This window comes from Calidris pugnax, unplaced genomic scaffold (genome assembly GCF_001431845.1).
Source record: "Calidris pugnax isolate Ruff unplaced genomic scaffold, ASM143184v1 scaffold211, whole genome shotgun sequence".
Classification (NCBI taxonomy): Eukaryota; Metazoa; Chordata; class Aves; order Charadriiformes; family Scolopacidae; genus Calidris; species Calidris pugnax.
Window position 1 is genome coordinate 6,527,820 of NW_015091083.1, and position 25,148 is coordinate 6,552,967.

Below are 25,148 nucleotides of genomic sequence, written 5' to 3' on the forward strand. Positions count from 1 at the left end.
AAATATATTATTCTCGATACAACTGCAAATCATTACAAAAGGAAAAATACTGTAAAATTACTTGCTAAAACTTTTCTTGTAGAGAGAGAGAGAGAGAAAATCTTTTATGCTGAGGAAAAATTGTGTGCAGAAATCCAACCTGGCTTCGTTTCCTTTTTTGGTTTCTCTTGATCTGCCCACCACAGTCTAGGAACGGACGTGGAGATGGCATCACAGCTCTAGGGATGCTTCATGCTTCAGCATTTCCCCATCAGAATGACAGGGCTTTTTACCCTTTTGGGATCACCTTAGGAAACATACAACAGTAATCTGATATTTCAAAAGTTTTACTGGATAGAGAGAAAATGGAATTGGGAGGAAAAAGCACTGCATAATATGGCTTTGTCTCCCTTTCATGCTTCATCTAAACAACATCCTCAAGCCTAATTATACAGGGGCAAAGGACATAGAAACCAAATGACTGGCATTTCTTGAAAAAGGATTGCTTCTTTCTGGCCAGAGAGCTCCTCAGCTTTTCTGCCTTTTCCTACTCCACATGCTTCACCTGTTTTGCAAAATATTTTCTCAAGAAAAAAAGAAAAACCGATTTCAGGTTGTCTTCCAGGCAGCAGTACACTGAGAAAGAAGAGATGTTTTAATCATGATGGATATGTGCTTTCTGGATTTTACCAAATACCGTTGTTCACCAAAAAACATTTGGGTTTTCCATGTTTTATGTAAGCTCATTGGAAAAGCAGAAATCCAGCTTCGGTTTGCTCCTTAAATCCAGAGAGAGCAAAGCCATGAAGTGAGTGAACAGCCACACATGCAGTGAGACAGTGTCCCCCCACGCTTCACAGAGAGATTTTTGTCATCAGGGATGTATTCCTGGCTTTTCATTATGGTTCTAAACTGCTTTGAAGTAACAAATCTCACTGACTGGAAACCAAAACTGATGCAGCTACTCCCGACCAGTTTCTCCTGCAACTGGACTAACTGTGCAAGGGAAAAGGATCTGGTTGTTGGTAGAGGAAAATCTGTAGTTTTGAGAATGTAAGGAGAATTGAATGTAAAAATTGTAACATCTGCCATTGAGGAGCCACGAAGTATACTGGTTTTAACTGTGTCTGCCTGGAGATCTTCTTTGTGAATAATTGAAATGCAAAAGTATTTCTATTGATATGTACACACACAAAAATATTTTATATTTTTTATATTATATTTTAAAATTTATATTGATACATTTATATGTGCAGACTGTATATGTATACTTTTTATAATAGAAATTTCTTCATTATTTTCACAGCAAACCCAAGGAACCAATGTTCAGTGCAGGTAGGAACTTTTAAAGATTTTAAGCAGATAACAACTGTGATTTTTTTTTTTTTTTTTTTTCCTTTGGATGCCTAGGGACTAGACAGTTTTGGAAAATGCTCATACTGAGCACCTTGTGCAGCAAAAAAAAGTCATTGTATTCTTGGAGTAAAGAGGCAGCAAAATGGTTTCCAAGGGGAGATTATAGACCACGACTGAGATGTGACTTCTGCGGAGCTCTGTTTTAATGACAAGGTATTGCTGTATATAAAACACTTAATTTTTTTTTTTTTTTTTTTTCCTGTGGATGCCTAGAGACTAGTATTGGGAATCTAAACACGATACTTACAGTCTGCTGATGACATATTTTTAAAAAGTTGATCAATTTGCTCTAGTTTTTATTGGCCCAGTAGGTTTAGTTTACAGTTAGGATTCTTTGTAAGAAGACAAAGCCATGTCTTTTTACCCCAAATATGTCTTCGCTTTCAAAGCAGTGTTAAGGTTTTGTTAATTAAAGCATATGCCAAGTTCCAGTTATGATGCTGACATGTTCATTTAGTCATAAATCAGAGCCCTCAACTATCGTTGAAGAACGCCATATCTGTCCCAATACCTTTGTCCCAATGTCAAATTAGAAATTAAAACAGTATTTTGGAAGTCTATCTTTAATTTGAAAATCACTTTAATTTTTTCCTGCCTATGTATTATCTCTGCAAAAAGATTTCAAACGTGAAATAGTAGATATAAATGAAAGCAGAGTTTGTCCTTGTCATTAGACAGTTGCAAACTTTTGATTAATCTAAATTTTGGCTGAATGTTTTTGATCTGAAAAAACAAAGCCAACTTTTTCTTTTTACAAAATAAGGAAGGGAAAGAAAACTGTTGATTTATCAGCTGTATTATATTATTTTTGTGTATAATTCTATAAGAGTAATCATACATTAAGCTGGAAAAAAGTAGAAAATCTTTTGCTTACTTCACTGATTGATCAGCATCCAACAAAGCTTTTAAGCCATACTTCAAGTTTAGTGTAATTGATTTTGAACTCAATAATATATAAAACTAAGTAAGCACTGAGGTCTCTTGTGACAATACAATCACAGTTCATGTCCCTTTCATGAAAACTGTTGGTTTAGAAAAAGAAAACTTCCAATTTGCTCAGAACATACTTTTCTTATGTAACATTTCTCCTTCCATTGCATTACGTAAAAGGTATTTGGAATAATTTTTCTTCTGACACCTTCCCCAGTAATTAAACAGATGTGGCGCTACTTTTACCCTTCTCACCTGCACAAAATTCCTACTGAAATTAATGATTTTTTTCTAAGAAAGTTATACTTGATATTTTACTTTAAGCATCTAGTTGTATAATGGAGTTTAAGCTAGTATTTTAATGACAGAAGAACTAAACAGAGCCCCTTGCTGGAGGAGAAGGGTTTTGACTGTAATTCCCCACATATGGCATGGAGTATGGCTGAGTGTTTTGTCAAGTAGCAGGTTAGAACCAGCAGAATACAGCTGGACAGCCAGTAGAGCAGGTATTTAGTGAGTTTATTGTATTCAAACACATCTTTATCCAGCCCTTCTGTCTCTGTCTCTGTAATCACAAGGGAAGCGCCGTGTGACGCACTGCAAAGGTAGGCTTCTCTTCCAAAACCTCATAGCTCTCGAAGCAAAATGGTACTGGTGGGATAAAAGCTCAATGTCTAAACAGCTATTTTCTAACTTGCACGCATTTTGCAATGTTAAAACTTTCCTAGTTCTTTTGAATGAAACAAAAATATTATACCTATATATCTATTACCTACTGAATTATAACCCTCGGGTGCACTTTAATGATAATAGTGGGTTATAATTTAGATCCCTGTGGACTTTTTCAGAAGAATTTGAATTAGAGAAAATATGTTGAGAGAGCTATATGGCAACACGTGGATGTTCACTGTGTTTGAAATGGTGTTCTGCACTTCTGCTGAAATTCATATAGAATTTGCCCCTTTGTTGGCTGTTCCGCTGTTAGCCTAACATGACTATAGAAGCCTTGGTTTTCCCCTTGCTTTTTCTTAATGAGTAGACTGTAGATTTTTTCTGAATGTTGAATAAGCAGGCCTAGGCCTCCAACTAATTTCTCAGTGCTTTTTGCTCAATGTCATAAAGCAGAGTTATATTTGGTAAACATACCATATTGTTTTCTAAAGCTGTAGCTAAACTGTAGTGTAAATATGCACATTTCTGATGCATGTTTGTATCTGTGGTAGAATCACAGATTTGTTTCGCTTTTTAGAGATAGCTAAATCCTAACAGTTTTTCCACTAATCAGCATCTTTCAGCTTTGTGACAATTTCACAAAGCAAAGAAAGTCTTTTGGAGAGTCTCTACCTCTGTGTATTCTTTGTACAAGTTCATGCGTGCAATCAGTAGTGGTCTCCTTTGCAGATCCTACTAGCATTCACGTGCCTTCTTAATTCAGTTCAGTAACTGTTAATTTTTGCAGTGATTTTTCAACAATGATTTCAAATTTACGAAATTGCAGATGTAAAAGATACATTTGTCTTAAAGTTTCACCATTGGTCTGTCTTTGTAGTTCGATCATTGTCTGTCTTTACATCTATATCTTCACATTTAGAACTTTGCTGTCTTAAAAACTTAGTTAATAAAAGTAGAAAGAAAGGGATGTAGATTGATTACTTAGGTAATACATTTGGATTAGTAACAAAAAATGACTACAGATGGAATTAATATTACCAAAAGTTAGAAATAAATACCCAATATGTATTTCTCTGCCTGACCTAGTCAGCCTAAGTTCCTCTTTATAGTTAGTAGTGAGAGAGGCATTCTGAAGGCACAATTTATATACTTGGCATAATATATTTGGTATCATTTACTATACCTGCTTTTGGACATCTGCTTTACAATGGGATTAATTTGTCCAAAAGTACCTCTTTCTCCCTATTTACTTTAAAAAGGAGTTTTGAGTGACTAGGTCAAATACTTCCACTGTAAATGGCAAAATGCAAATTTTATGAGTCCCATAAGTTTCAGGTGAGAAAAGTGGATCAGTGAATTAAACTTTTGTTCATTCCCAGCCTTTGATAAGCACAGTCAGTGGTTGTCACTGCTGAAAATGTGTTGACTTCCAGTGCACCAGTATCAATAGTATTGGCATGTGCTTCGAGCTTATTAAGTTGGTGCTGCATGCGCATACAAATAATGCTGGAATGCCCTGCTATTTAATGCTCTACCCTTTATATTTTCCAATACAGATCTACCAGAGTAGGTTTTTAAAAGCAATTCCAGTTTAACAGGCGTCGTAAGCTTCAACCGTCTGTCACCATTATTTCACCATTATTATTGTTTCTTTTTAACATTCTGTTTTCTTTTGTTTTCATTATATGTATAAATCCTGCAAATGAAGCTAGAGAGCCCTAGATGCAACTTTACTAGAAAGGACAGATTGGGTAGATCTCCTTCCCAAATGAGTTAGTCTAAAGGCAGAATACACATATATCTAGGTAATACAGCGTAGCCATGATGTTTATTTGTTCAACCAGTAATTATTATTCATTTAGTCAGGATTTGTAGATATACATATTTCCAATTTAAACGAAGCCTTAGTTTTCAAATTTAAAAAAAAAAAAGAATGGTATAGTTGTAATGATACGTAACAATTCATAGCATAATTGTAACAGTCCTAAGTTATATATTTTTTTTTTCATTTACATGATTTTGTTACTTCTGCCCTTCCGTTTCCTCTGTGCCCACGATTATTCTGTCTAGTAACTCTACAGATGTCACTGACTCCAAAACTGCTTGATTCGCATGAGAACAAGGCTGAACCCCTTGATCTGCCGATGGAGCAGCAAGAGCCAGCACGTTCTGAATGTGGACAAACTTCACCAGAAGTTCACAGGACACCCACTTTGGCCTTGCCAGTTCCCAAAAGTCCTAGTCAGACCTTCATGGCATTTCCCAGATCTCCTAGTTTTATAAGCCCCATGAAGTCCCCAAGTCAGTACTTCCAGATCTGTTATTAATCCTGCTTCTCTTCCCCAAAAATATTTCTTACAAGTTCAACACATTTATTTTAGTATTTTCTTCTAGAAATGTCTACTTCTGTCAGCCAATTCAGTTTTTGTAGCTTCTCTCCTGTATGTCATTTTCCTTTCTTTTAATGTGCTGTCAATGTTGTCATTCCTTTTTCAATGTTTAGTAATTCTTAAAGCACATATCTTTTTTTTTTCCTGCATGTACATCAGCATGATTCATTATACTAATTGTTTGTGTTCCTTGTTTCGAATGTATCTCTAACACTGTATCAAGTGTAAAGTATATCTTTAGACTGAGATGCAAAGAATGCGACTGAGTGTTGGAAAATACCTTAGATGCTGATGCTCCACTGTAAATATTGATTTAAAAAATAAAATTAATTTTAAGTGGCATTTCTGAATTAATTGTAATCTTTGATGTTTTCCCTTTTATTTTTAGTATTAAACCCATAATATTGTAACATTATTTTTCACCAAAAAAAAAGTTGCAATTTCACTCCTTTCAGTTTTGTAGTTCTTGATGACATTGTTTAGTTCTAATTCAGCTGCTCAAAATATTTAGAGGAAAAAGGGACTTTGTATCGTGACATTGTTTAGTTCTAATTCTGCTGCTCAAAAAATATTTAGAGGAAAAAGGGACTTTGTATGTTTAAAACAAAAATCTGTTTAGTGATTATGATTTAGGGGAAAAAAAAAAAAAGCTGCTTAATTTCTAAGTTTGAGATTGCATGTCATTCTGTAATTGTAACACACCAAGCTGTTTAGTGGGAAGGGATGGAGGAACACTGGAGTTCTCCACTGATGGTTTTTTTTGTGTAACGCTAAACGTTTCTGACCTTTTGTAGAGGAAGGATATGTAAAAATGTTTCTTCGTGGACGTCCTGTTACCATGTACATGCCCAAAGAGCAAGTGGAATCTTACAATTTGGAAGCAAAAGTAGAACTACCAGCCAAGAGACTTAAACTGGAATGGGTGTATCCTTTCTGTGCTAGAGGACTATGGGAAAGCAATAATTTCTTAATGAGTTCTTTTAAATAAGTTTTTGAGCTGAAGTATAGCAAAATTAAGATCTTTGTTAACAGGGTTCGTTTCATTAGTTAATTTCTCAAGTTAGTTAATTTCTGGAGGCTGCTGTTCTGCACCTCGTGAAGTGCAGGGTGGCAGCTTAAGAAAGATTTTGCTCAAATATTGCCTGAAGGTTAAGTCTGAAGCATACTAATTAGCTAAAGATTAAACTACGCATATTGTAAGAAAGTAGTGAGCTGTGATTATTAATTACAGTATGCATAAAACAAGCTCAGGTTGTTTTGCAGATTCTCAGAAGTTGTTTATCATTTTAAACTGTCTTTTATAAAATGTGCACCATTGTTGTTTAGAGGATGCTATAATCAACTTCAGTACTTGAATAATACCTGAATTGAATAGCACTTTGCAACTGACAGGTGCTTAGCAATAAAATTCATAAGATATTGTATATAAAATAAAGCTTGTATATAAAATAAACCTAGATTTTAAACTATGTTTAAGCACCTTAAATAGTGAACAACCAGAATTTTCCACTGATTTCTATGAGTGGACATAGTTATAGAATTCTAACTTTTGAAAGAGATCAGTGTTTTTATTACATACAGAAATTTTCATGTTTCACTTTTAAATACAATGAGATAATATATTCTTTATTGAAAAAAGAAATGACATTTCATTTTTGTGTAATCCTACTATATGTAATAGATGATTCAAGATAAATTATAAACACAACAAGATCTGAGTCTGTTTCTAATATCCACTATCTTTAGAGAGATGAAGTCTTCATAAGGTTTTCTATTTGAAGACGACGACTTTTTTTTGGGTCCCAAGCAGTGCAAATAGGAAGTTGCTTTGTCTTCATAAAATAGAAGACAGGCTGCATATAGTCTTTTTCAAAGTTGATAAATAGAACTGCATGTGGTTTCAGAACGCACACAGAGAGTTTCCAAAAGTCCTATTGTATTCACAAGAGATTAATGACAGATTTAGTAACCATTCTTATTATTCCTATTGCAGCTGAGCCTGTGCGTTCTACCCCACTCTGTTGGAATTGCGTAGATAATGCATATAGAAATAACTGAAGATGAGTTAAAAAACAAAAAAAATATCCACAAAATTAATAGAACAGCTGAGATTAGAGTGATAAATACTGCTTGCAGCATTTTACCATCTAATCATTGTATAGGCTCTCACCATATATCTCAACAGAACTGAACGATGTCTTTTTGCACTTAAGGGGCTTAAGGATGATACGGGAGAAAGTGTTAGGATTCTTGGTGAAACAACAAAAACCCAACCACGAAACAAACGTTATTGTCATTAGCAGCGTGTAGGTGGAAGCTGAAGTTAATATTTCAGACTATTATATGGAATGATAATTAGAGCAGGTCATGATTTCGGTCTCATTAGTTTCTCACTTAAGCTTCCTTAAATGACTGAATATTTGCCAGATGGAGTATTATTTTTAGTTTGAATATTCATATGTCCTTCCAGGTGTGTGTCTGTATACAAAGCAGAATCCTATATATAAAGGTTGCCTATGAATAGAAATGGTATGAATTAATAAAATAGTCTAACTAACTCTGGTTACTGAGGAGGAAACATTTTTCCAAAAATACTTTATTTTTCAGATTTTAATTTCTTTGCAGTTAAACCCACTCGTGATATCCATACTGGAAAGTCAGACCAATGACTAGGTATATACAAGACTTAAGAAAAAAAAGAAACAAACAAAAAAAAAGAAACAAAAAAACCCCTAGAGTCCAATTTACAGATTATTATGCTGAGGAGGAAAAAGTGGGGCCAGGAGCATAAAATAATTTAAGGAGAGAGACAAAGGCAGCAGAAACCCAACCTGCATTGCAGGCATTCATTCCAGTGAAGCTGGAGGAGCTGAGCTCTGTGCTTGGAGGGGAACAGAACTGGAGCAGGAGAAAACATCTTTATAGTGGACAAATCAGCCTGGCTGTGGAATTACGGCCAGAAATGCTTCATAATGTAAGGAGGGGGATAAAGAAACAAGAGGTGGAGGTGAGATGGACAAATGGAAAGGGCAAAGCAGACTATGATGAGAAACAGAAAGAAAAAAAAACCAAAACTGATGTGTGTAGATTTCAGGGTGTACCTGAACCATAAAGGGGTGTTATATTTGTGTTAGCAGTTGTCTGGGTGAGCTAAAAAAGGTTCAGACTATATCAGATTTATTCAGCCATGAAGAAACAGAAATGCTGAGTGATGAAGTGTGAGGGAGGGCTGGAGCAGAGGCACTAAAACCGGGTAAAACCCCCCTGACTGGGGACTCAGGGTGGGAGTGGTGGTCTGCTGATCCATTTGAGACCAGCTCCTTTGGCAAGGGGGAGGTTTGAAACAAAGGCTGCAGGCCAAATGAAAAGGAAAGGTCAAGATAACATTCCCTGAAGTGCTTACTCACCAAAACCAAGTTGAAGCCACCGAATCCGAGTGTGGGAAACCGTGAGGAGAAGGAGAGGTCAACCCCAGGAGTTTACATCTGAGAAAAAAGGCTGATAGAAAGAAACTGAGTGTTTGACAACAGCAATCATGCAGAGGGTTGAATACAGCATTGTTCCTCACAGGAAGAATTGTAAAGAAAGGAGATTTTCCCTGAAGAATGAAATCTTTCCCATTTAATAGCTATTTTTATGCACAGAGATTTGTTCCTTACAAATGTCTGTATAATGTTTTTATTTCTCTTTTTTCAAAAGTTCAATTCCTTATGCTAAATTCAACTACTAGTTCATGATAAACTTGACTGTATATTGTTGAACTGGGGAAATTTTATGTTGGCCTCAGTTGGTAATGGTGTCTGGAGTTACAGATTAAAATAAATTTAAACATATAAAACACTCTACTGCAATCTAGACTAGTATCTCAAACCTTTCCAGACAGGTTCAAAATTGATAGTAAATGCTTTGAAATTTGAGGGTATTGGTTATTTTCATGTCTTCAAATTTAAACATCTCAAACTTGAAAGAACTTAGGCTGAAATATTTCAGTTTAGGTGTCCAAAAGCTGTATTTTCAAATGCACATTTTGATGCTTGACTATGCAGCACTATTTCTCTTGCATTTATGAGGAAAAAAATCAGCAAGCTGTTATTTGAATTCCTACTTTAGAAATAAAATAACTATAATCCCTACTTCTTGGATACTGTTAACATGAGTATTTTAGTTTGACTGGGTTATCAGTGACTATGGAGAATAGTGCACAGGTATCTATTCAATATTGTATAATTGGGGGTTCAGTACCTCTCCATGTATTTATCACAGCCAGTGTCTCCATATTGACTGAATTAGAATGCACTTCTGTTTTGCCAAGATTCTGCTAATGCTGTTTCTCTCTGTTCTCATAAAAAAAGGAAAGCCAAAATAGTTGTAGTCCCTAATGACTCTTCAGAAGAATAAAACTGCATAATTTGGCTGAATTAACATGCAGTCTAAATGAGATTATTTCTGGATTAATTCCAGTTATTTCATTGGATTAATTTTAGATTAGTGTTGATATGACTAGCATCAGAATCTGGGCCACTGCCTTTGAAATACTACAAAAATAAATGGGAACGGATGACGTAACCCTTTTACAGTCTCATATCCATCTGGCTGGTCATGCCCAGAATAATGAAATCAATCAACCTGCACACAGGGTAATGCAATCAATCCTAATGTAATGCAGGGAGATGTACTGAATGACTTATTAGCCTTTCCATCAAGTCTAAATTTTTATTTTAATTAGTCAAGCAGTGTAAATAGTAAATACACTTGGGAAAAAATTAATATTGCCCTAGTCTGGCATTTAGCAAATTCTGGAGGATACTAAAAGGATAGTTCAATCTACAAATTCTTATCATCTTTACCATTTATTTTGTGTAGGATATATAGGTTTTCAGTAACTCAAAGTCTGTGAAACCCTTTAGCTTTTTACTGTAGTAAGGGAGGGAGTTCTGAAGGCTGTCAAGTGATAAAGCGGTGCTAAAGCCAAGAGGTGCCAACTTCAGGAAATTCAGGGGCAGAAAATCTATTTTGTTTTTCCTTATTTGTAATATTCTTAATTGGTAGATAATGTTATTGCAGCTTGACCAACATGCTAGCTATGGATATAGGGGTCGGGACTGTCGCAGTAATCTCTATCTTCTTCCAACGGGCGAAACTGTATATTTCATCGCGTCTGTAGTTGTGTTATTCAATGTTGAAGAGCAACTTCAGAGACATTACACTGGTCATAATGATGATGTGAAGTGGTAAGTCACCTAATCTTTCTTTTTTTTTTTCATAAAACACTGTATGGGTGGTGATGTTTTGTTCTTTCAATATGGTTTTGAAAATTGAAGTGAGTTAACTTCTAAATTGTGAATAATTTGGGTCCTTATAAAGGTCTGACTGTAGCACTGGTAAGGATGTTAGAAGTCTGTTATAGGTCTATCTAGTCAGCACAAGATGCAATTGCTTTAAGGATATGATGGCACAGGCTGAGGATATCCAAATATGTTCCTAACAGCCTGAGCTTGCTTGTCAAACCTGCCTTGGGGGCTGTGCTACCTCATTTGGATGTGTCTATATGAAGTTGTTCAGCTGATGTTCTCCAAGTTACTGCTTGTTTCTCTAAGTTGCTAGCATTTACTCCTTGGATTTACTTGAGAAAGTTTATTTTCCATAATTAATATACTTTTAACATTGAGAATACAGAAAATAGAAATCTGACTTCATCTATAGATCTACTCATTTTTCTTATTGTGTTTTTAGGATGATTAAAAATTAACTACTTCTTTAGACTCTTCTCCTTCCCCTTTTTAAGTAGGATTGAATTACTCATCTTCATATGGGTCTAGGTGCCAGATGCAGATCCTTTAGGCTCAATTTAACCAAAAAAACCAGTTTTAATCTCATCTGTGCTCTTCATGGTAGTCTTCAGGCATGTCTACATCATGGCAGATATTCTCTGTGCTAGTCCTGAGCAGCCTGGTTTATTTGCTGCTGTGCAGGCCCGCCAGCTCGGGCTTCAAAAAGTGATTTAGCTGTCTTCAAACTTAGAGGGTACTGGGTATCAGGAGAGATCAGATAGGGAGTATCTGTCTGCTTGCTGAGTGTAGCTGAAAAAGAGCACCCAGATTATCTGATGGGCCCTAATTTATGAAATGAGTTTGACATCCCTTCTTTAGATCAAGCATTAATGAAACACCTGTTGTCTCTGAAAGCCCAAAATAGACCTGGTAACCAAATCTAGTTCCATTGTGAGCATGTTTCATAAAATTGAGTTATTTGTATAACTTAGTTGTTTTATGAGGAGATTTTTAACTTGGACCTGTTCCATCTCATTTCTTTCTTTCAAATGATCTGACTCTAGATATTTCAAAGTTTTGAGGTTTCTTAGAAAGAGGATACCTTTCTGCGTTGTAAAGCTGGATGAATTATTGCCACAGTTTTTTGTTTTGTTTTGTTTTTTTCTTTTTTTGCAGGGCACTGCCTCTAGAACTGCACGCTAAGCAGCTGCAGTGAATAAAGAATTGAGAGAGGATTTAGAGCAAAAGTAGATTGTATTCCAGGATTTAATACAAAGTCAAAGTTTAGCTTGTCTTTTTCTTAGAGGCAGTAGTTAATGTTCTTTATGGTTTCAAAAATCTCAGTTTTAATTTTAGAAATCACATCATTCAATTTCTATTTTCTGTATCCTAGTTCTTGCTTACTGAAGAACTTTGTTAATCTTTTGAAAAATATTAGTGAGAAGTTGGTATCTCTCTGTCAAGAGTTGCTGAACACCTGGTCAGGACAGTCTGAAGGGCAGTGCTGGAGTGGACACACACATGTTTGCTCTGGAGGATTATCACTAGACAGCACTGACTGCACTGACCAGGTCTCTACAACCTCTGATTAGAGATATCTGAAGTTAGATAACTAGTGCAAAGTGTAAACACCTTATACACTGCAATCACTTTAAATCTGGGTGAGATGAATCCCAACATAAGTTAGACTGAGGCACATGCTTTGGAGTATTAGGGCTTAAGCAAATTGCTGCCTTGTTCACAAGGGAACAGATTTTTTAATAAAGAGCACAAAAATTGTTTTATCAGTTCTGGTTTTATATTTTTTAAGTGTTTACATGTATGCTGTGTATTTCATATGACTAAAGTAAGGCTATTTATTACAGGCTTAAATAAAAGTTTGATGAAGTAGATAATAAATGGCTTTAAGTTTGGCCTCTCTTTCTTTTCTTTAGCCTGGCTGTCCATCCTGATAGGATCACTATAGCAACAGGTCAAGTTGCAGGGACATCCAAGGATGGAAAAGTGAGTGACCCTTTTGCTGACATACTGTTGGATGTATTTCACAAGAATATGCTATTCAGAAGATAAAGGCTATATTCTTTCTGTGTTGCAGTTAAATTGGCCTTACATTTTAGGACTGAACACAATCAAAACTTAATTTGAGAGTTCCTATTGCACAATATCAAAGTTACCCAGTTTCATTATCAAGATCAGTTAGTGGTTTCCCATTACTTACCCCGACTGGTTGACCTGAAGATAAATTTGGAGCTGGTCTCCAAAAGAGACATGGAAGGCTGAGGCTACACAGGAGACTTGAGAAGGTAGATGTGGGGAAAAGGAGGAGAAGCAGCAGAGATACACTATACCACTTCATTTCTGACCACAGCTACCAAATAAGAATGGCTTTGGGTTATTTGCTGAAAAAAATAAATTCTTGCTCTTGCTGTCATTACCTGCATTATTGTAAAGCTTAGCTGTAGGCTAGGAATTTATTTGAACAGAGGAAGAGGAACATTGCTCCAAAGAGCTAAGACAAGTGAGAAAGAATGGGTACAAGCAGAGGCAGGAAAAGCAAGAAGAAAAAGTTGTTCAGCAGAGTATGTAGCTGATGTCACAGCCAGACTAGCACAATTTTTTTGGTGGATGTCAAAGAAGAATTTTAGGATAAAAATGGATTATCAATGTGCTAACTACTTTAAATAAACGAGGAAAACAAAATCCTAGTTATCTAATACAAAGTTTATGTAAAGATAACTTAGTTGAGTAACATAAACTATTAATTTTCATTGTGTGTTGGATAAATCTCTGATATTTATTTTCATAACTCCATAAATAGAATTACTTACCATTGTGTTTGTGAAATAAAATCTAAAGGTTTGATGTCTGTGCTTGAGGGGAATGCGGTATATAATTAAGCTTATATAAAGCCATTTATATAATGGAAATACTGGGGTAGCCTTGATTTTTGTTTTAAATATATATTTTAATTTACGTTAAAAGGCAATTTCACTACTTGTGAGCAAGAAAGACTGATGTCTGCTGCTTTTTTCCCCTGATATTGTAATAATTCATGTTCATTTCATTTGAAAGAGCAGGGGGTGGAAAAGAAAGTAAAATATGACCTTTGTTGTGCTCCTGCAAAGGCTGATGATACAGTGTTAAACTCTATTTTTCAAATAAAACTTAATCAGCAAGTACTTCCTGGGGTTGCCCTCTAGTGGATTTGAGAAGCATTTCTGTCTGTAATTCTGTTCAGCCTGTGAGGAGCTGTCTGAGATGCAGAAATCAAAGAGAGAGGGGGAGCCAGGGGGAACCACTGAGCTTTCATAAGGAACTGATCTTGGGCCATTACGTATATCTTGAATTTCGTGTACAAAAAGCAATCTAGTTCTGATTACAGTTCTCCAGTTCTTTTCCACGGCCATTTTTATGACACTGAAATGAATTACAATTTAGACATTCTTAATCTTTTTGCTGCACTTGCTGTTTCGAGATTGACCAGAATTACCTCAGTTGCTACAGTTTAAGCTGATGATTCCAGTGAGTCCCATGTTGCAAGGTCATCAACATTTTTCACTGAATGAAGAATTTCTCAGTGCCCATTAACTTCAGCGAACTAACAGAGGTCCATGAGACCTGACATGTTGTGCACTCTGGATAGTCAGTCCCAGATATTGGTCCTAAGCATGTTAAGCAGCAAATCATTTGTAGAGTATCTGTGTTTACATGGATGACTCTGGAGAAGTTCCGATAATTTTTGTACCTTAAGTTGTGATAAAATGTGGGGGTTTTTTTGATGTATTCTATTTTTTTTAAATCCTGATGGGTTTTTTCCGCCATTGTTTCAGCTGTTTTTTTCTGTGTCTGTTTTATAGCAATTGCCACCCCACGTGCGAGTCTGGGATTCCGTAACTCTGAATACCCTGCATGTCATCGGGATGGGGTTTTTTGACCGAGCTGTGACTTGCATTGCTTTTTCTAAGTCTGTAAGTAAAGTAAATGAACAATCATATTATGAATGGCTGCTGGACAGGTCTTTGAAGTCTTTGATATTTAGCTTCCCTGAGAAAAACAAACTTCTGAGCTTTCTTTTCTTTTCCTCCTTAGAGGAGGAAAGTTTGCAAGGCAGTTGTTTACAACAGTTTGTGTCATTACTGAGGTTAGCAGTATCTCAGCAGTCTCAGAGGTCTACCTTATGCATACCATAAAATGTAATTCATTTCTTCATGGACAAGCAGTGGCAGAAGTACTTGTGTTCTCAAAATTTCAGTATCTTTACTACTTCTCTTTAATCATCCCATTGCGTTTCTTCCTAGATAAAAACAGTTATTCTCACAGCAGCTTTTAACCTCCTATACTGTGTCAAAGAATGACTAAGGAAAGATTTTACAGTGGCCCATACATCTGATTTTGGATTTAGAAAATGAGAGTCCTTATAGGAGAAGCAAAAGCTTTCACTTGAAAGCACCAAACAATATGGATAAAGGATTGTAAAAAAAATTACAATCCTGTTGCTAGCCTCTTGGCACCATCCTTTGAACCCTAGTCTATCAGAAAAATAAAAAAAAATAGATTACATAAATGGCATTCAAGTCCCATATAAAAATGTGAGTTTGTAACCTACCACACACAAGTTTTGAAACCCTCCATGCAGAACAGAATCCATAAGTGGTGTGTGTGGTGCTGTCTGGTTGCCTCAGCAGCATTTTTAAAGAGGAGAGGACTAAACTGTGTATTCCGCAGGTAAAACGTACTTCAGTGAAAGTTTTCATGAATATTTGAAATCTGTTGGTGGCAATATTTTATAGAAAGTACATGAAACAGTGTTTGCCTGGGCCTTTCTTTCCCCCAAACTGGATCCATTCCCCAAAGAGGCTCACTCTGTGATAGTCCAGACATTTGTGGTGGCTCAGATCACAAGGCAGCAACAAGTGGCTGAGCTCTGGGTGGCAGTGGAAGGACTGTCTGTGTCAGCACTGGTGCCAAAGGAGTGCTCATGGAAACACAAGCTGTTCCAGCAAGCTCATCTGCAGTCAAAGCTAATACAGCTGATGCCCGGACCATCAGGACACAAAAATCACATTTGAATGGGTTGAGAAGCAATTAGGCATTACTTGATGGTTTATTCCACTGTAGACACGTGCCTAGGAATGAACACTGAAGATTGGAAAAAATGGTCCAAAAGCTACCTTCCGGGTAGCTTCTGTTTGGAAAAAGACCTTATGGTTGTACTGCAGTGACCATCATTGGTCAGCCAGATGTTGCTCATCTCCCCTCAACTCGGGTGGAATCTCAGTTGGAGCTCCTCATCCAGGCTTTGGATTCACACATCAGAAATAATGGGTACTGACTGGAGGTCTAGGAAATATGATGCTTGAAGAAAGACTAAAGGAGTTAGGATCGTTAAGATTAGAAAGACTGATAAAAGACATAACTATAAAAAAGACACCTGCCTGGAATAAGTTGTTTTCTAATTTCTTACTACTACTACTACTTACTAATTTCTTACTTTCCCTGGTTTGGATCCATTATTCCTATATGAAGAGTAAAATTATTCCCTGTGTCCATAGCAGATCTGACAAGAAGTAATTGTCTTAAATTGTAAAGGAAGAAACTCAGTGTAATTATCAGGAAAAGCTTTCTTGGTAGATAATGACATGTAGTTTGCCTTGGGAATTTCAGTCGTTGAATATTTAAAGAGAGATACCTGCCTAATTCCTGACAAAGTCTGTTTGTCTACAGTTTGCAAGACTTCCTCCTCTAGATCCCTCTTTAGCCCTATTTCTTAATAATCCTATGAATTATTGTATTTCCTGAGATTGATGGGATAAATAAAAATATACCAGTTAAAATGTAAATATTTCACTTTCATTTACACAAAAGTATTTCATTATTTTGAATGTCTATTGATATGTTTCTAATATTGGTTGGGGGATGCATTAATATTTTTCCATGTTTTGCCCCAGAATGGAGGAAGTAGCCTCTGCTCCGTGGATGACTCAAACGACCACGTGCTTTCTGTGTGGGACTGGCAGAAAGAGGAAAAGCTGGCAGATGTCAAGGTGTGGCAATAAGATACTTTGTACTACTTGCTTGTATGTAAATCTGGATTTCTTGTCATAAAATGTCTTTCCCTATTTAATTTGTGCCTTTTAACACTTTCACAGAGAGAATGTTTTCTCTCTGTTGAGATTATCCCAAAAGTTGTTTTTTTTTTTTTTTTTTTTTTTAATTTTGCTATTGTTGTTATTCTGGAATTGTTTAGAAAAATCAAGGCAGCAATGATAGAAGCATGTGTAGAAAAGAAATGTCTTAAACTAATCTTCTGTGTAGAACTTCTCATTATCTGACATGGTTTTGAAGGATAACTTTTGATACTAACTTATAAAAACTTAAAACCTTTTGACTTTGAACAATTCTACCAAAGTATTCCAGACTATGTTAATAAATGAATAGCTCAGAATTTTGCTTATATAAGGAGTTGATCAGTTTATCTAACTAGAGAACCGTTTCATATTGTTTTGTTTTCTTTGAAGTTTAAATTTTGATACAATGTTTTTCTTTTTTCCTTCCAAGTGCTCTAATGAGGCTGTATTTGCTGCAGATTTTCACCCTACTGATACAAATATAATAGTTACTTGTGGAAAATCACACCTTTCTTTTTGGACACTGGAAGGGAATTCCCTTATTAAAAAGCAAGGATTATTTGAGGTAAAATAAAATATTTCCTTAATTTTATGTTTATATTAAAGGTACAGTCGTACAGAAGTAAGGGTTAATAAGGTTTGAGTAAAGCAAAACAACTTCATTATTAAACTTGAAATTTTGCAGAAACTCGGGTAACATTCATGGTGTGACACAGAGAACTTTTCCATGGGTAAAACTTCCACAATGGAGTTTTGCAAAGCAGTTGTCATTTAAATTTTGTTACATTGTATTTTTCATTCATTTTTAACTTCTGAGCTACTTGGGCAGGTTTCTGCCTCTGTTATTCTCGACGGTTGTTGCAGATGGAAAAGGTTGGTGGCCCTCATTGAGAACATTCATGGTTTGAGGGAGAAAAAGGCCATACACACTGGTAGTCAACAAACACCGTAATAATGTCCTTGGAAGCTATACATAGTGAATTTTTTTGTCCCCTTATATATTTCACTATTTTGTTGTTGTGAGTATTTTAAATGCAGGGTTTCAAAGCAACGTGTCTGCTATTGAACCTTAAGATACTTTCAAGAGACGATTCCTCAATTCTTACATTGCAGTCAAACTCTCTAGTAATACTTTTCTCCTAGAAACTTTGGAGTTAAAAATTGCAGTAATAAAGCCTGTTTGCATCTGTAGCCATTTCTAAATACTTAAAGCCTTTGGGATTCTGTGGGAGTTGGGGGATTTGGTTTATCTCAGAGCATTCCTGGTCTTACGCTAAAAGTTGGCAGGGCTTCCCACTCATCTGTCCGCAACTTCAAATTAAAGGCTGCAGGATTTGGCCACCAACCTCAGCTGATGCATCTTTTGCCCTTGCACAGATTAACTTTTTAGACTGTAGGAATGTGTTTGACTCCTGTGTAGACATTTAAACAATAATGGAACTGTATAAGACTAAACTAAATTACTCAGATGCGTACAGTTAAAGCAAATGGCTTGTGTGTTGCTGTGAGTGTATATTTTTTGTAACCATGCAGAAACAAGAGAAGCCAAAGTTTGTCCTGTGTGTGACCTTTTCTGGAAATGGTGATACTATTACTGGAGACTCGAGTGGAAACATTTTGGTTTGGGGGAAAGGTAAGACAAGATTGACATTAATAGTGAAATTTTAATATAAAATACTCTGATTTTTTATGTGAGTGTAGCCTCATTTTAAGAAGAATAAATTTTGTTTGACTTAAATTCTCTGCCAAGACCAATCCAGCAGATTATGTTTGGATTATCCTCTATGAGCATCTAAAGAACATATACCTGACTGCTAGAGCACAAAGTTCTATAGAATGTGTTCCCTACAGTCAAATGTTTAATCACAGAGCTATGCCAGCATGTATGGCTTCTACTGATGGAAGGAATGGCAGGAAAAGTTCTTTTCCTTGATAATATGACAGTAAAAAACACTATTAATCTAATTGATGATCTCCAGTCTCCTATACTGTTGCTCTGTAGTGTTTGCAAAAATTATGCCTATTGACATACACTTTTAAAAACACAACAAATAGCTTTATTTGTTTTTCTAGGAAGTCAAGCTAAAATATATGCAGATCTAGTTGAATTCCTCAGCTTTATATCAAAAGAACAGATGGATAGGGCAAACTTCTTAAAAAGCATTTTCTAGTAAGAAAAGATTTCTTTTTTTGGGGGGGGAGGCAGTAGGAGGCAATGCCTGCCAGAAGGCAAACAGCAGCAACATCCTAAGCCTTTACGCAGCGTGTGAGATTCCATGCATACTCATACCAGTGAGCTAATTTCTGCCTTGACTGCAAAGCAGCCTCTTCTGCCCTTTCTCCCAGGAACGAAAGGGATTTCTTTGTCTTCTGCAAGGTCTCCTCACCTCTGCCCGTTCTTTTGGGATGGAGAAAAGTGTTGTTCTTGTTTTTCTATCTTAGCACAGTGTACTTTTTGTGTCTTTACTACTTTTGACTCGGAGCCCTATGTTCAAGCAAGGGCCACTTCCATCAGTTTGGAGCACCCTTAATAGAAATGGCTTGTAACTGACACACTATATCCATAGATGAGGGTAGAAGCACATGGGATTTATAGAGGAAAAAGCAGTTCTTTCTTCCTAACTTGCATCAGCCCCTCGCTGGTGCTAAAGTTAGCCAAGCTTTGATGCAAGGTGCACATTTCAGTAATAGAATCCCTAGTAATCATTTCTTTATACTTCATGATAGTAATGGTTCATCAAATCACAGATATTCGATCCAATGTAGTTGGTTAGAAGGTACTTCTAACAAGCCAAGTTCATCAATAAAGAAGTACAGGCTCTTTCCGAGAGTGATTCAGCACCTTCTGCCAGATGTCAGAGACCTCTAGCTTAGTCAGCTTTTGGTGCAAGTCTGGTGTCTGGATGATCACAAGTGACTGGGTCATGGTTTTTTTGTTGATAAGGTGTGTAGTGCTACTGCAGGACCAATGTGACTTCGAAGGGTTTAGCTTAAACCCCAAAGAAAGGTTTAAACAAACCTATTTTACTTCATGTTTGAACTAGAGTGAGGAGTACGTATACTTCTCATTTTTGAGATGAATATGTTCTTAAGATGTACTAAATCAGTCTCTTCTGAGGGTCTGAGCATTTTTGTGCAACACTCCATGTCCACCATTATCACTGTTTAAATACAATCCTCAAGAGGTAGTAGAAAAATGGAGAAAAAAAAGGGGGAAGCTGAGTATTTTGCTAGTAATATCTTTTTCTCCTTCTGTCTAGGTACCAACAGAATAAGCCACGCGGTTCAGGGGGCACACGAAGGAGGAATATTTGCGCTGTGTATGCTGCGAGATGGCACATTAGTATCAGGAGGAGGAAAAGACCGAAAGCTGATATCTTGGAATGGAAATTACCAAAAAATTCACAAAACTGAGGTGATATCACCTTACTTGAAATGACTCTGCTATTCAAAATGAAATTATAGCTATCTTCTGAACAGAGCTTTTTAAATAAATTTTTTTCTTAAGGATGTGTATTCTGTGGGAAAGAAAATCAATGGTAAAATGTAGCATCATCTGAGTCATCAAGTCATTCCTGTGATAGCCTATTAATTAACATAATATATCCTTTTTAAGATCTATCATAATTGGAAAACAAATCTTGTGTTCACAATTTTTAATTTTATTTCTTCCTTTCTTTGCAATTAATAATGTGAGATCATTTTTCATTTCAGAGTATTACACTATTAATATGTTATTGTGCTCTCCTCTTTTCCAAAATGATGTGAGGGTGTTTGGGGGGGTTTTAGTACTTACATTTTTTTCCTTAATTTTTTGATTAGTGTTGGGTTTGGGGGTTTTTTTGGTGTTTTTTTTTTCTTTTTAAATTTCAGAGTATTACACTATTAAAATGTTATTATGCTTTCCTCTTTTCCAAAATGATGTGGGGGTGTTTGGGGGGGTTTTAGTACTTACAATTTTTTCATTAATTTTTTTATTAGTGTTGGGTTGTTTTTTTTTTTTTTCAAAAGAATTTCTGAAAATTATTTCAGTTGCTATGTAGGAACTTAAAAGATTAAAGCTTTTAAAAAGAATTTCTGAAAATGTTTTGAGTTGCTATGTAGGAACTTAAAAGATTAAAGCAGAATTTGTTTGGACAGAACTACATGACTGTTTACATTCTGAAAGTAAAAGAACAATCAGCATAAAACTCTGAGGAAGGGTTTGAACTCTAGTATATATTATTAAATCCTGCAAATATATATGCAACTGGAATGGCATGTCTGTTTTGGTAATTTAGTTTTTACCACAGCACAAGGTACATGCTTGTTGTGCTGTTTCTAACCACGACACCCTTCTTTCTCTTTTATTTGTTCATACCATGGTATTCCTTGTTATTTTAAGTTTTACATCTTCCCTTGAACTTTACATTGGAGATTTGCACTGGCTCTTTCAGAACCTAGGCTGCAATTAAAGCAACATTCCTTGCAAGAAAGTACTGGTGATACAAAGCCTGACACTATCTCTGAGTAGAAATGCTTAGTCTGATATTACAGCTGCAATTAAATTATGATTGAGTTAACACAGCATGAAGGGGCCTTTTCTGTTTGTTGAAATACTTGTTTTATCTGTACAAACAGAATGTTCTGTAGATAAGGATGTCTTTTCTTGTAGTGTTATAAAGACAGTTACTGAGCTAATGCACGTTGTTATAAACTTCTGAAAGTCAGGCATATATATTCATCCATTTCATTTCTTCTCTGTGCAACGTTTATTAAAATACATTTGCTAGCCCATGTGTCTTTAAAAATAGCTGTGCTTGACAAATTGTCTGAGTTATCTGTTTGTCTGTTATGACCACAGATTCCAGAGCAGTTTGGTCCAATAAGAACAGTAGCAGAGGGAAAAGGGGACGTTGTATTAATAGGAACCACTAGAAACTTCGTCCTACAGGGCACACTATCAGGAGACTTTTTCCCAATTACCCAGGTAAGCTGATGCCTTACAGGAATGTTTCTATGTATGTCATAGCAGTAGAGGTATTGCGTAAAGTTAAGTATCATAAATATGCATTTAATTTATTATTGCAGTACTTATGGCAATAAATAATATTATAAATATACATCTGTCTATATCAATGTACTTTTCTAATGCTTTAATGTATAGTTTGGTCATTTTAATGCTCTTTAAACATGTTCAGTTTTGATGGTACTGTCCTTCTTGTCAATAAATGTTTCTGCTTGTGTAGGGTCACACTGATGAGCTTTGGGGACTTGCAGTCCATTCCTCTAAACCTCAGTTCTTCACTTGTGGACATGACAAACACATTACCCTCTGGGATGCTACAACTCATCGTCCTATCTGGAACAAGGTTATAGAGGTATGAATTTATTAAACACAATTCTACTCCCCTCATAGAACTTCTCAAGTAATTTGGGATTTTCATATGATTATTGGTTCAAAATACCTTAAAGTATTACCTTAAGGAAAAAATGTGAGAGTTGTAAATTTTGTCTTTCGGAAAATGGATGTAAAACCCTTAAAACCAAGAATTTAAAACCCTAGGTTATATGGATCTATATGCTGTATCATAGAGAAGTGTACAGTGCTGATGACATCTGTATTTTTTTTACTAGGAGTTTATAAATTAAAAGTAGTTCTGATCAGGATTACTACTAGTACTACCACTATCCTAAGCATGGTAGTCAGAATTCAGAAGTAAAATACTTCTTTGTGACATATTTTGCCCTTCTTAATTTATGTTCTGTGATTTATTAGTGGTTTTATACATCCTGTTCATAAATAAACAAATTTGTTTTTTAGAATTTCACTTCCTGTCTCTAGTATGAAACTTGGTATTTAGGACTTGGGCGCTCAGTTGTGTGTCTGCAGACTCCTAATGGCTTTGTGGTGACATGGGATCTTGTTGTCTACATGCATCACGAGGAACTGCGTTTTTAGAGTATGTTTTTTGACACTTGATCACATTTCTAAATATTTACCCATAAAAAGACATCGGCTTATCTCCTAGAGACAGTGAAGATGCTTTTATCTCTCTATTTTGAAATGCCGCAATCACATTTTTTTTCAAAGTCTTCTCTCTCTTTACATTTTTTTAATAGATGTGAGAACATGATTTTTTTGAGATACAAGGACTGATGACAATAAACAAGTTACTTCTCAGTCTTTCTTATCTGCCCCCTGTATAGTGGAAAAAGTAAAAAATGACTTCAGGGGAAAGAAACCAGCACCTAGGGTAGATATATATCCAATACACAGGTTTGCAAATCAAATCATAGCCAGTAACTTACAGATGACACTCACATTGCTGACAAAAGGGCTTTCTGTGTGATGCAATAAACAATACTTTATTAGTTTACATGAAGTTTTGAAAATATGAATTATGCAACATTTTTTTCATAAAAAGATTGTTCATTTTCAGGCCTACATAACACTTTAAGTTAGAGCTAGTATTGGGAACACTTACTGAACACAGTGCATCTGCAGGGAGGGTATGCTGTGGCATCAGGGTGAAGGGATCTTAAGAGAATAGCATTTGTCCCTCTCCAGCTGTACGCACTTGTTAAATCATCCCTGGTTGGTGAATGTGGAAATGGGAGTTTATTCTGCCTAACCAAGGGCATATGTTCTAAGGTCCATATTTTTGTTGACCTCGAAATTAATTGGAGGGACCAAATTGACAGTTCTACTGCCCCAGAGGTGGAGCCGCATTTTCACAGTTCAGTGCCTCGGTTATAAAGACAGATCGGCTTCTAGTATAAGAAATTAAAAGACAGGAAAATATCAGTAGTTCTTTTGATCTAAAAAAATGGAAATCAATAATACTAAGGGTTTGGCCTGAGAAGCAAGTAGATAATTGCATTTTCCTACCTTCTGATCATTTTAGCATTTAAGATATGTTCATACAATTGAGATTTCAAACTAAGCCCTCTCCCATTCAGGCTGTAGGAGAGCTGTGCTTGGATCTCAGGGGAATGGTCAATCCTCGAGATGCACCAAAATCTTCATGTGCTTGCAAATCTCTTGAACTGCTACCAAGCAGCCAAATCAAGATCAGATAAATATCAGCACATTTAGGTTACAAACTTCAACAATAAAACATACTTTTAAAAATCAGTGAGCCAAGTTTTCCTTGGTATACTTTCTAAGTAGAGATAAACTGGTGCCTTTTTTGTTTTGAAATACAGTAGTAGCAGTGTGCTGTGTTGTGTGATATGGAATATGAACTTGCACATGAAGGATTTCTGCAGAGTAACTCAGACAATGACACAACTGAAAACTTCTACATAGACCTTTCTGGTCTATCGTAGTTTTTTTTATGGAGACTTAATTTGGTTACTTACAATTATCGTAGTTTTTTTTTATGGAGACTTAATTTGGTTACTTACAAATGGGGCACGGCTGGTTTTGTGTGAGTCTTTTAAAAATATCCTGAAGTGGAAAGCACCATTGGTACCATTTTTTATGCTTCCCTAATAAATTTCTGTTTTCTTGGAAAAAAATCATCATGTAATTCAATTGCAGGTACTAATGTGAGCTTTTGCTCACTGTAAAGGTGTATGGTTTTATATACACACATACGCTTTCCAAAAGGCTGGGAGAATAAGAAGCTAGTACTTCTGGTATATTTCTCATTACAGGAAGGATACACTGAGGATGGCCTATAGTCATGAAGAGAAGTGCAAAATTTGGCACTTTGCTCTCTCGGAGTCTAAAGAAGAGAGCATTTAGAAGTTTGGGTTGATAGTGAAACGTCATTAGTGGAGATAAGTACAATATGAGAATAGGAACAAATCTATTCATTAGATAAGCTGCTATCTCAGAAATAAGGTTACTTAAGAAATCATCAACTCAAAAAAGAACATAATTTCCACTGTTTTGTTCTTTGAGTCCTCTGAAAAAAAGAACCAGAATGTAGCTGATTATGCCTTACAGTGAATTTCAATTAATGTTTAGCTGTGTTTTTTCAATTATAAGACACTAAGAAACAGTTGCTATTGAAATGTTTAAAAAACTGCTTTCTTTACCTGGACTCCTTTGAAAATGTCAATGGCAACAGCAGAAGGACTATTAAACTAGACTTGTTTATTTTTTTCCCCTCCAAGCATACACCACTTCATTAAGCCAAGATTTCTATTATCAATCTTGACAATAATCTCCTTATTTACCACTTGAAATGTCTGAGACTGTTTCATAAATCACTAACTGATTATCTAGATAAATAATTTCATGTTAATCTGTTTATCATAGAGATCTATGTAAAAGCTTTTTAATGTAGTTATAAGTACAAGTTATTGCTCAGATTGAATTCACTGTTTGAACTTCTGGTTTGTTTATCTAAGAAACGGTTGCTATTGAAATG

The 25,148-nt window shown here is 35.8% G+C and overlaps 1 protein-coding gene across 5 annotated transcripts in view; it reads left to right on the forward strand.

Annotated features, from left to right (window-relative positions):
• Nucleotides 1-25,148, forward strand: part of EML1 (echinoderm microtubule associated protein like 1) — a 129,957-nt gene that overhangs the window by 92,711 nt on the left and 12,098 nt on the right. For 3 of the 5 annotated variants that reach the window (XM_014957574.1, XM_014957570.1, XM_014957572.1), the window contains 12 exons: nt 1,286-1,314; nt 2,904-2,930; nt 6,182-6,311; nt 10,469-10,618; nt 12,592-12,661; nt 14,515-14,625; nt 16,606-16,701; nt 17,216-17,350; nt 18,319-18,418; nt 20,046-20,200; nt 21,629-21,754; nt 22,014-22,145. In XM_014957574.1, the coding sequence (XP_014813060.1) occupies nt 1,286-1,314; nt 2,904-2,930; nt 6,182-6,311; nt 10,469-10,618; nt 12,592-12,661; nt 14,515-14,625; nt 16,606-16,701; nt 17,216-17,350; nt 18,319-18,418; nt 20,046-20,200; nt 21,629-21,754; nt 22,014-22,145 (1,261 nt within the window). The remainder of the gene's footprint in view (nt 1-1,285; nt 1,315-2,903; nt 2,931-6,181; nt 6,312-10,468; nt 10,619-12,591; nt 12,662-14,514; nt 14,626-16,605; nt 16,702-17,215; nt 17,351-18,318; nt 18,419-20,045; nt 20,201-21,628; nt 21,755-22,013; nt 22,146-25,148) is intronic. The other 2 variants (XM_014957571.1, XM_014957573.1) reach the window with 1 other exon arrangement.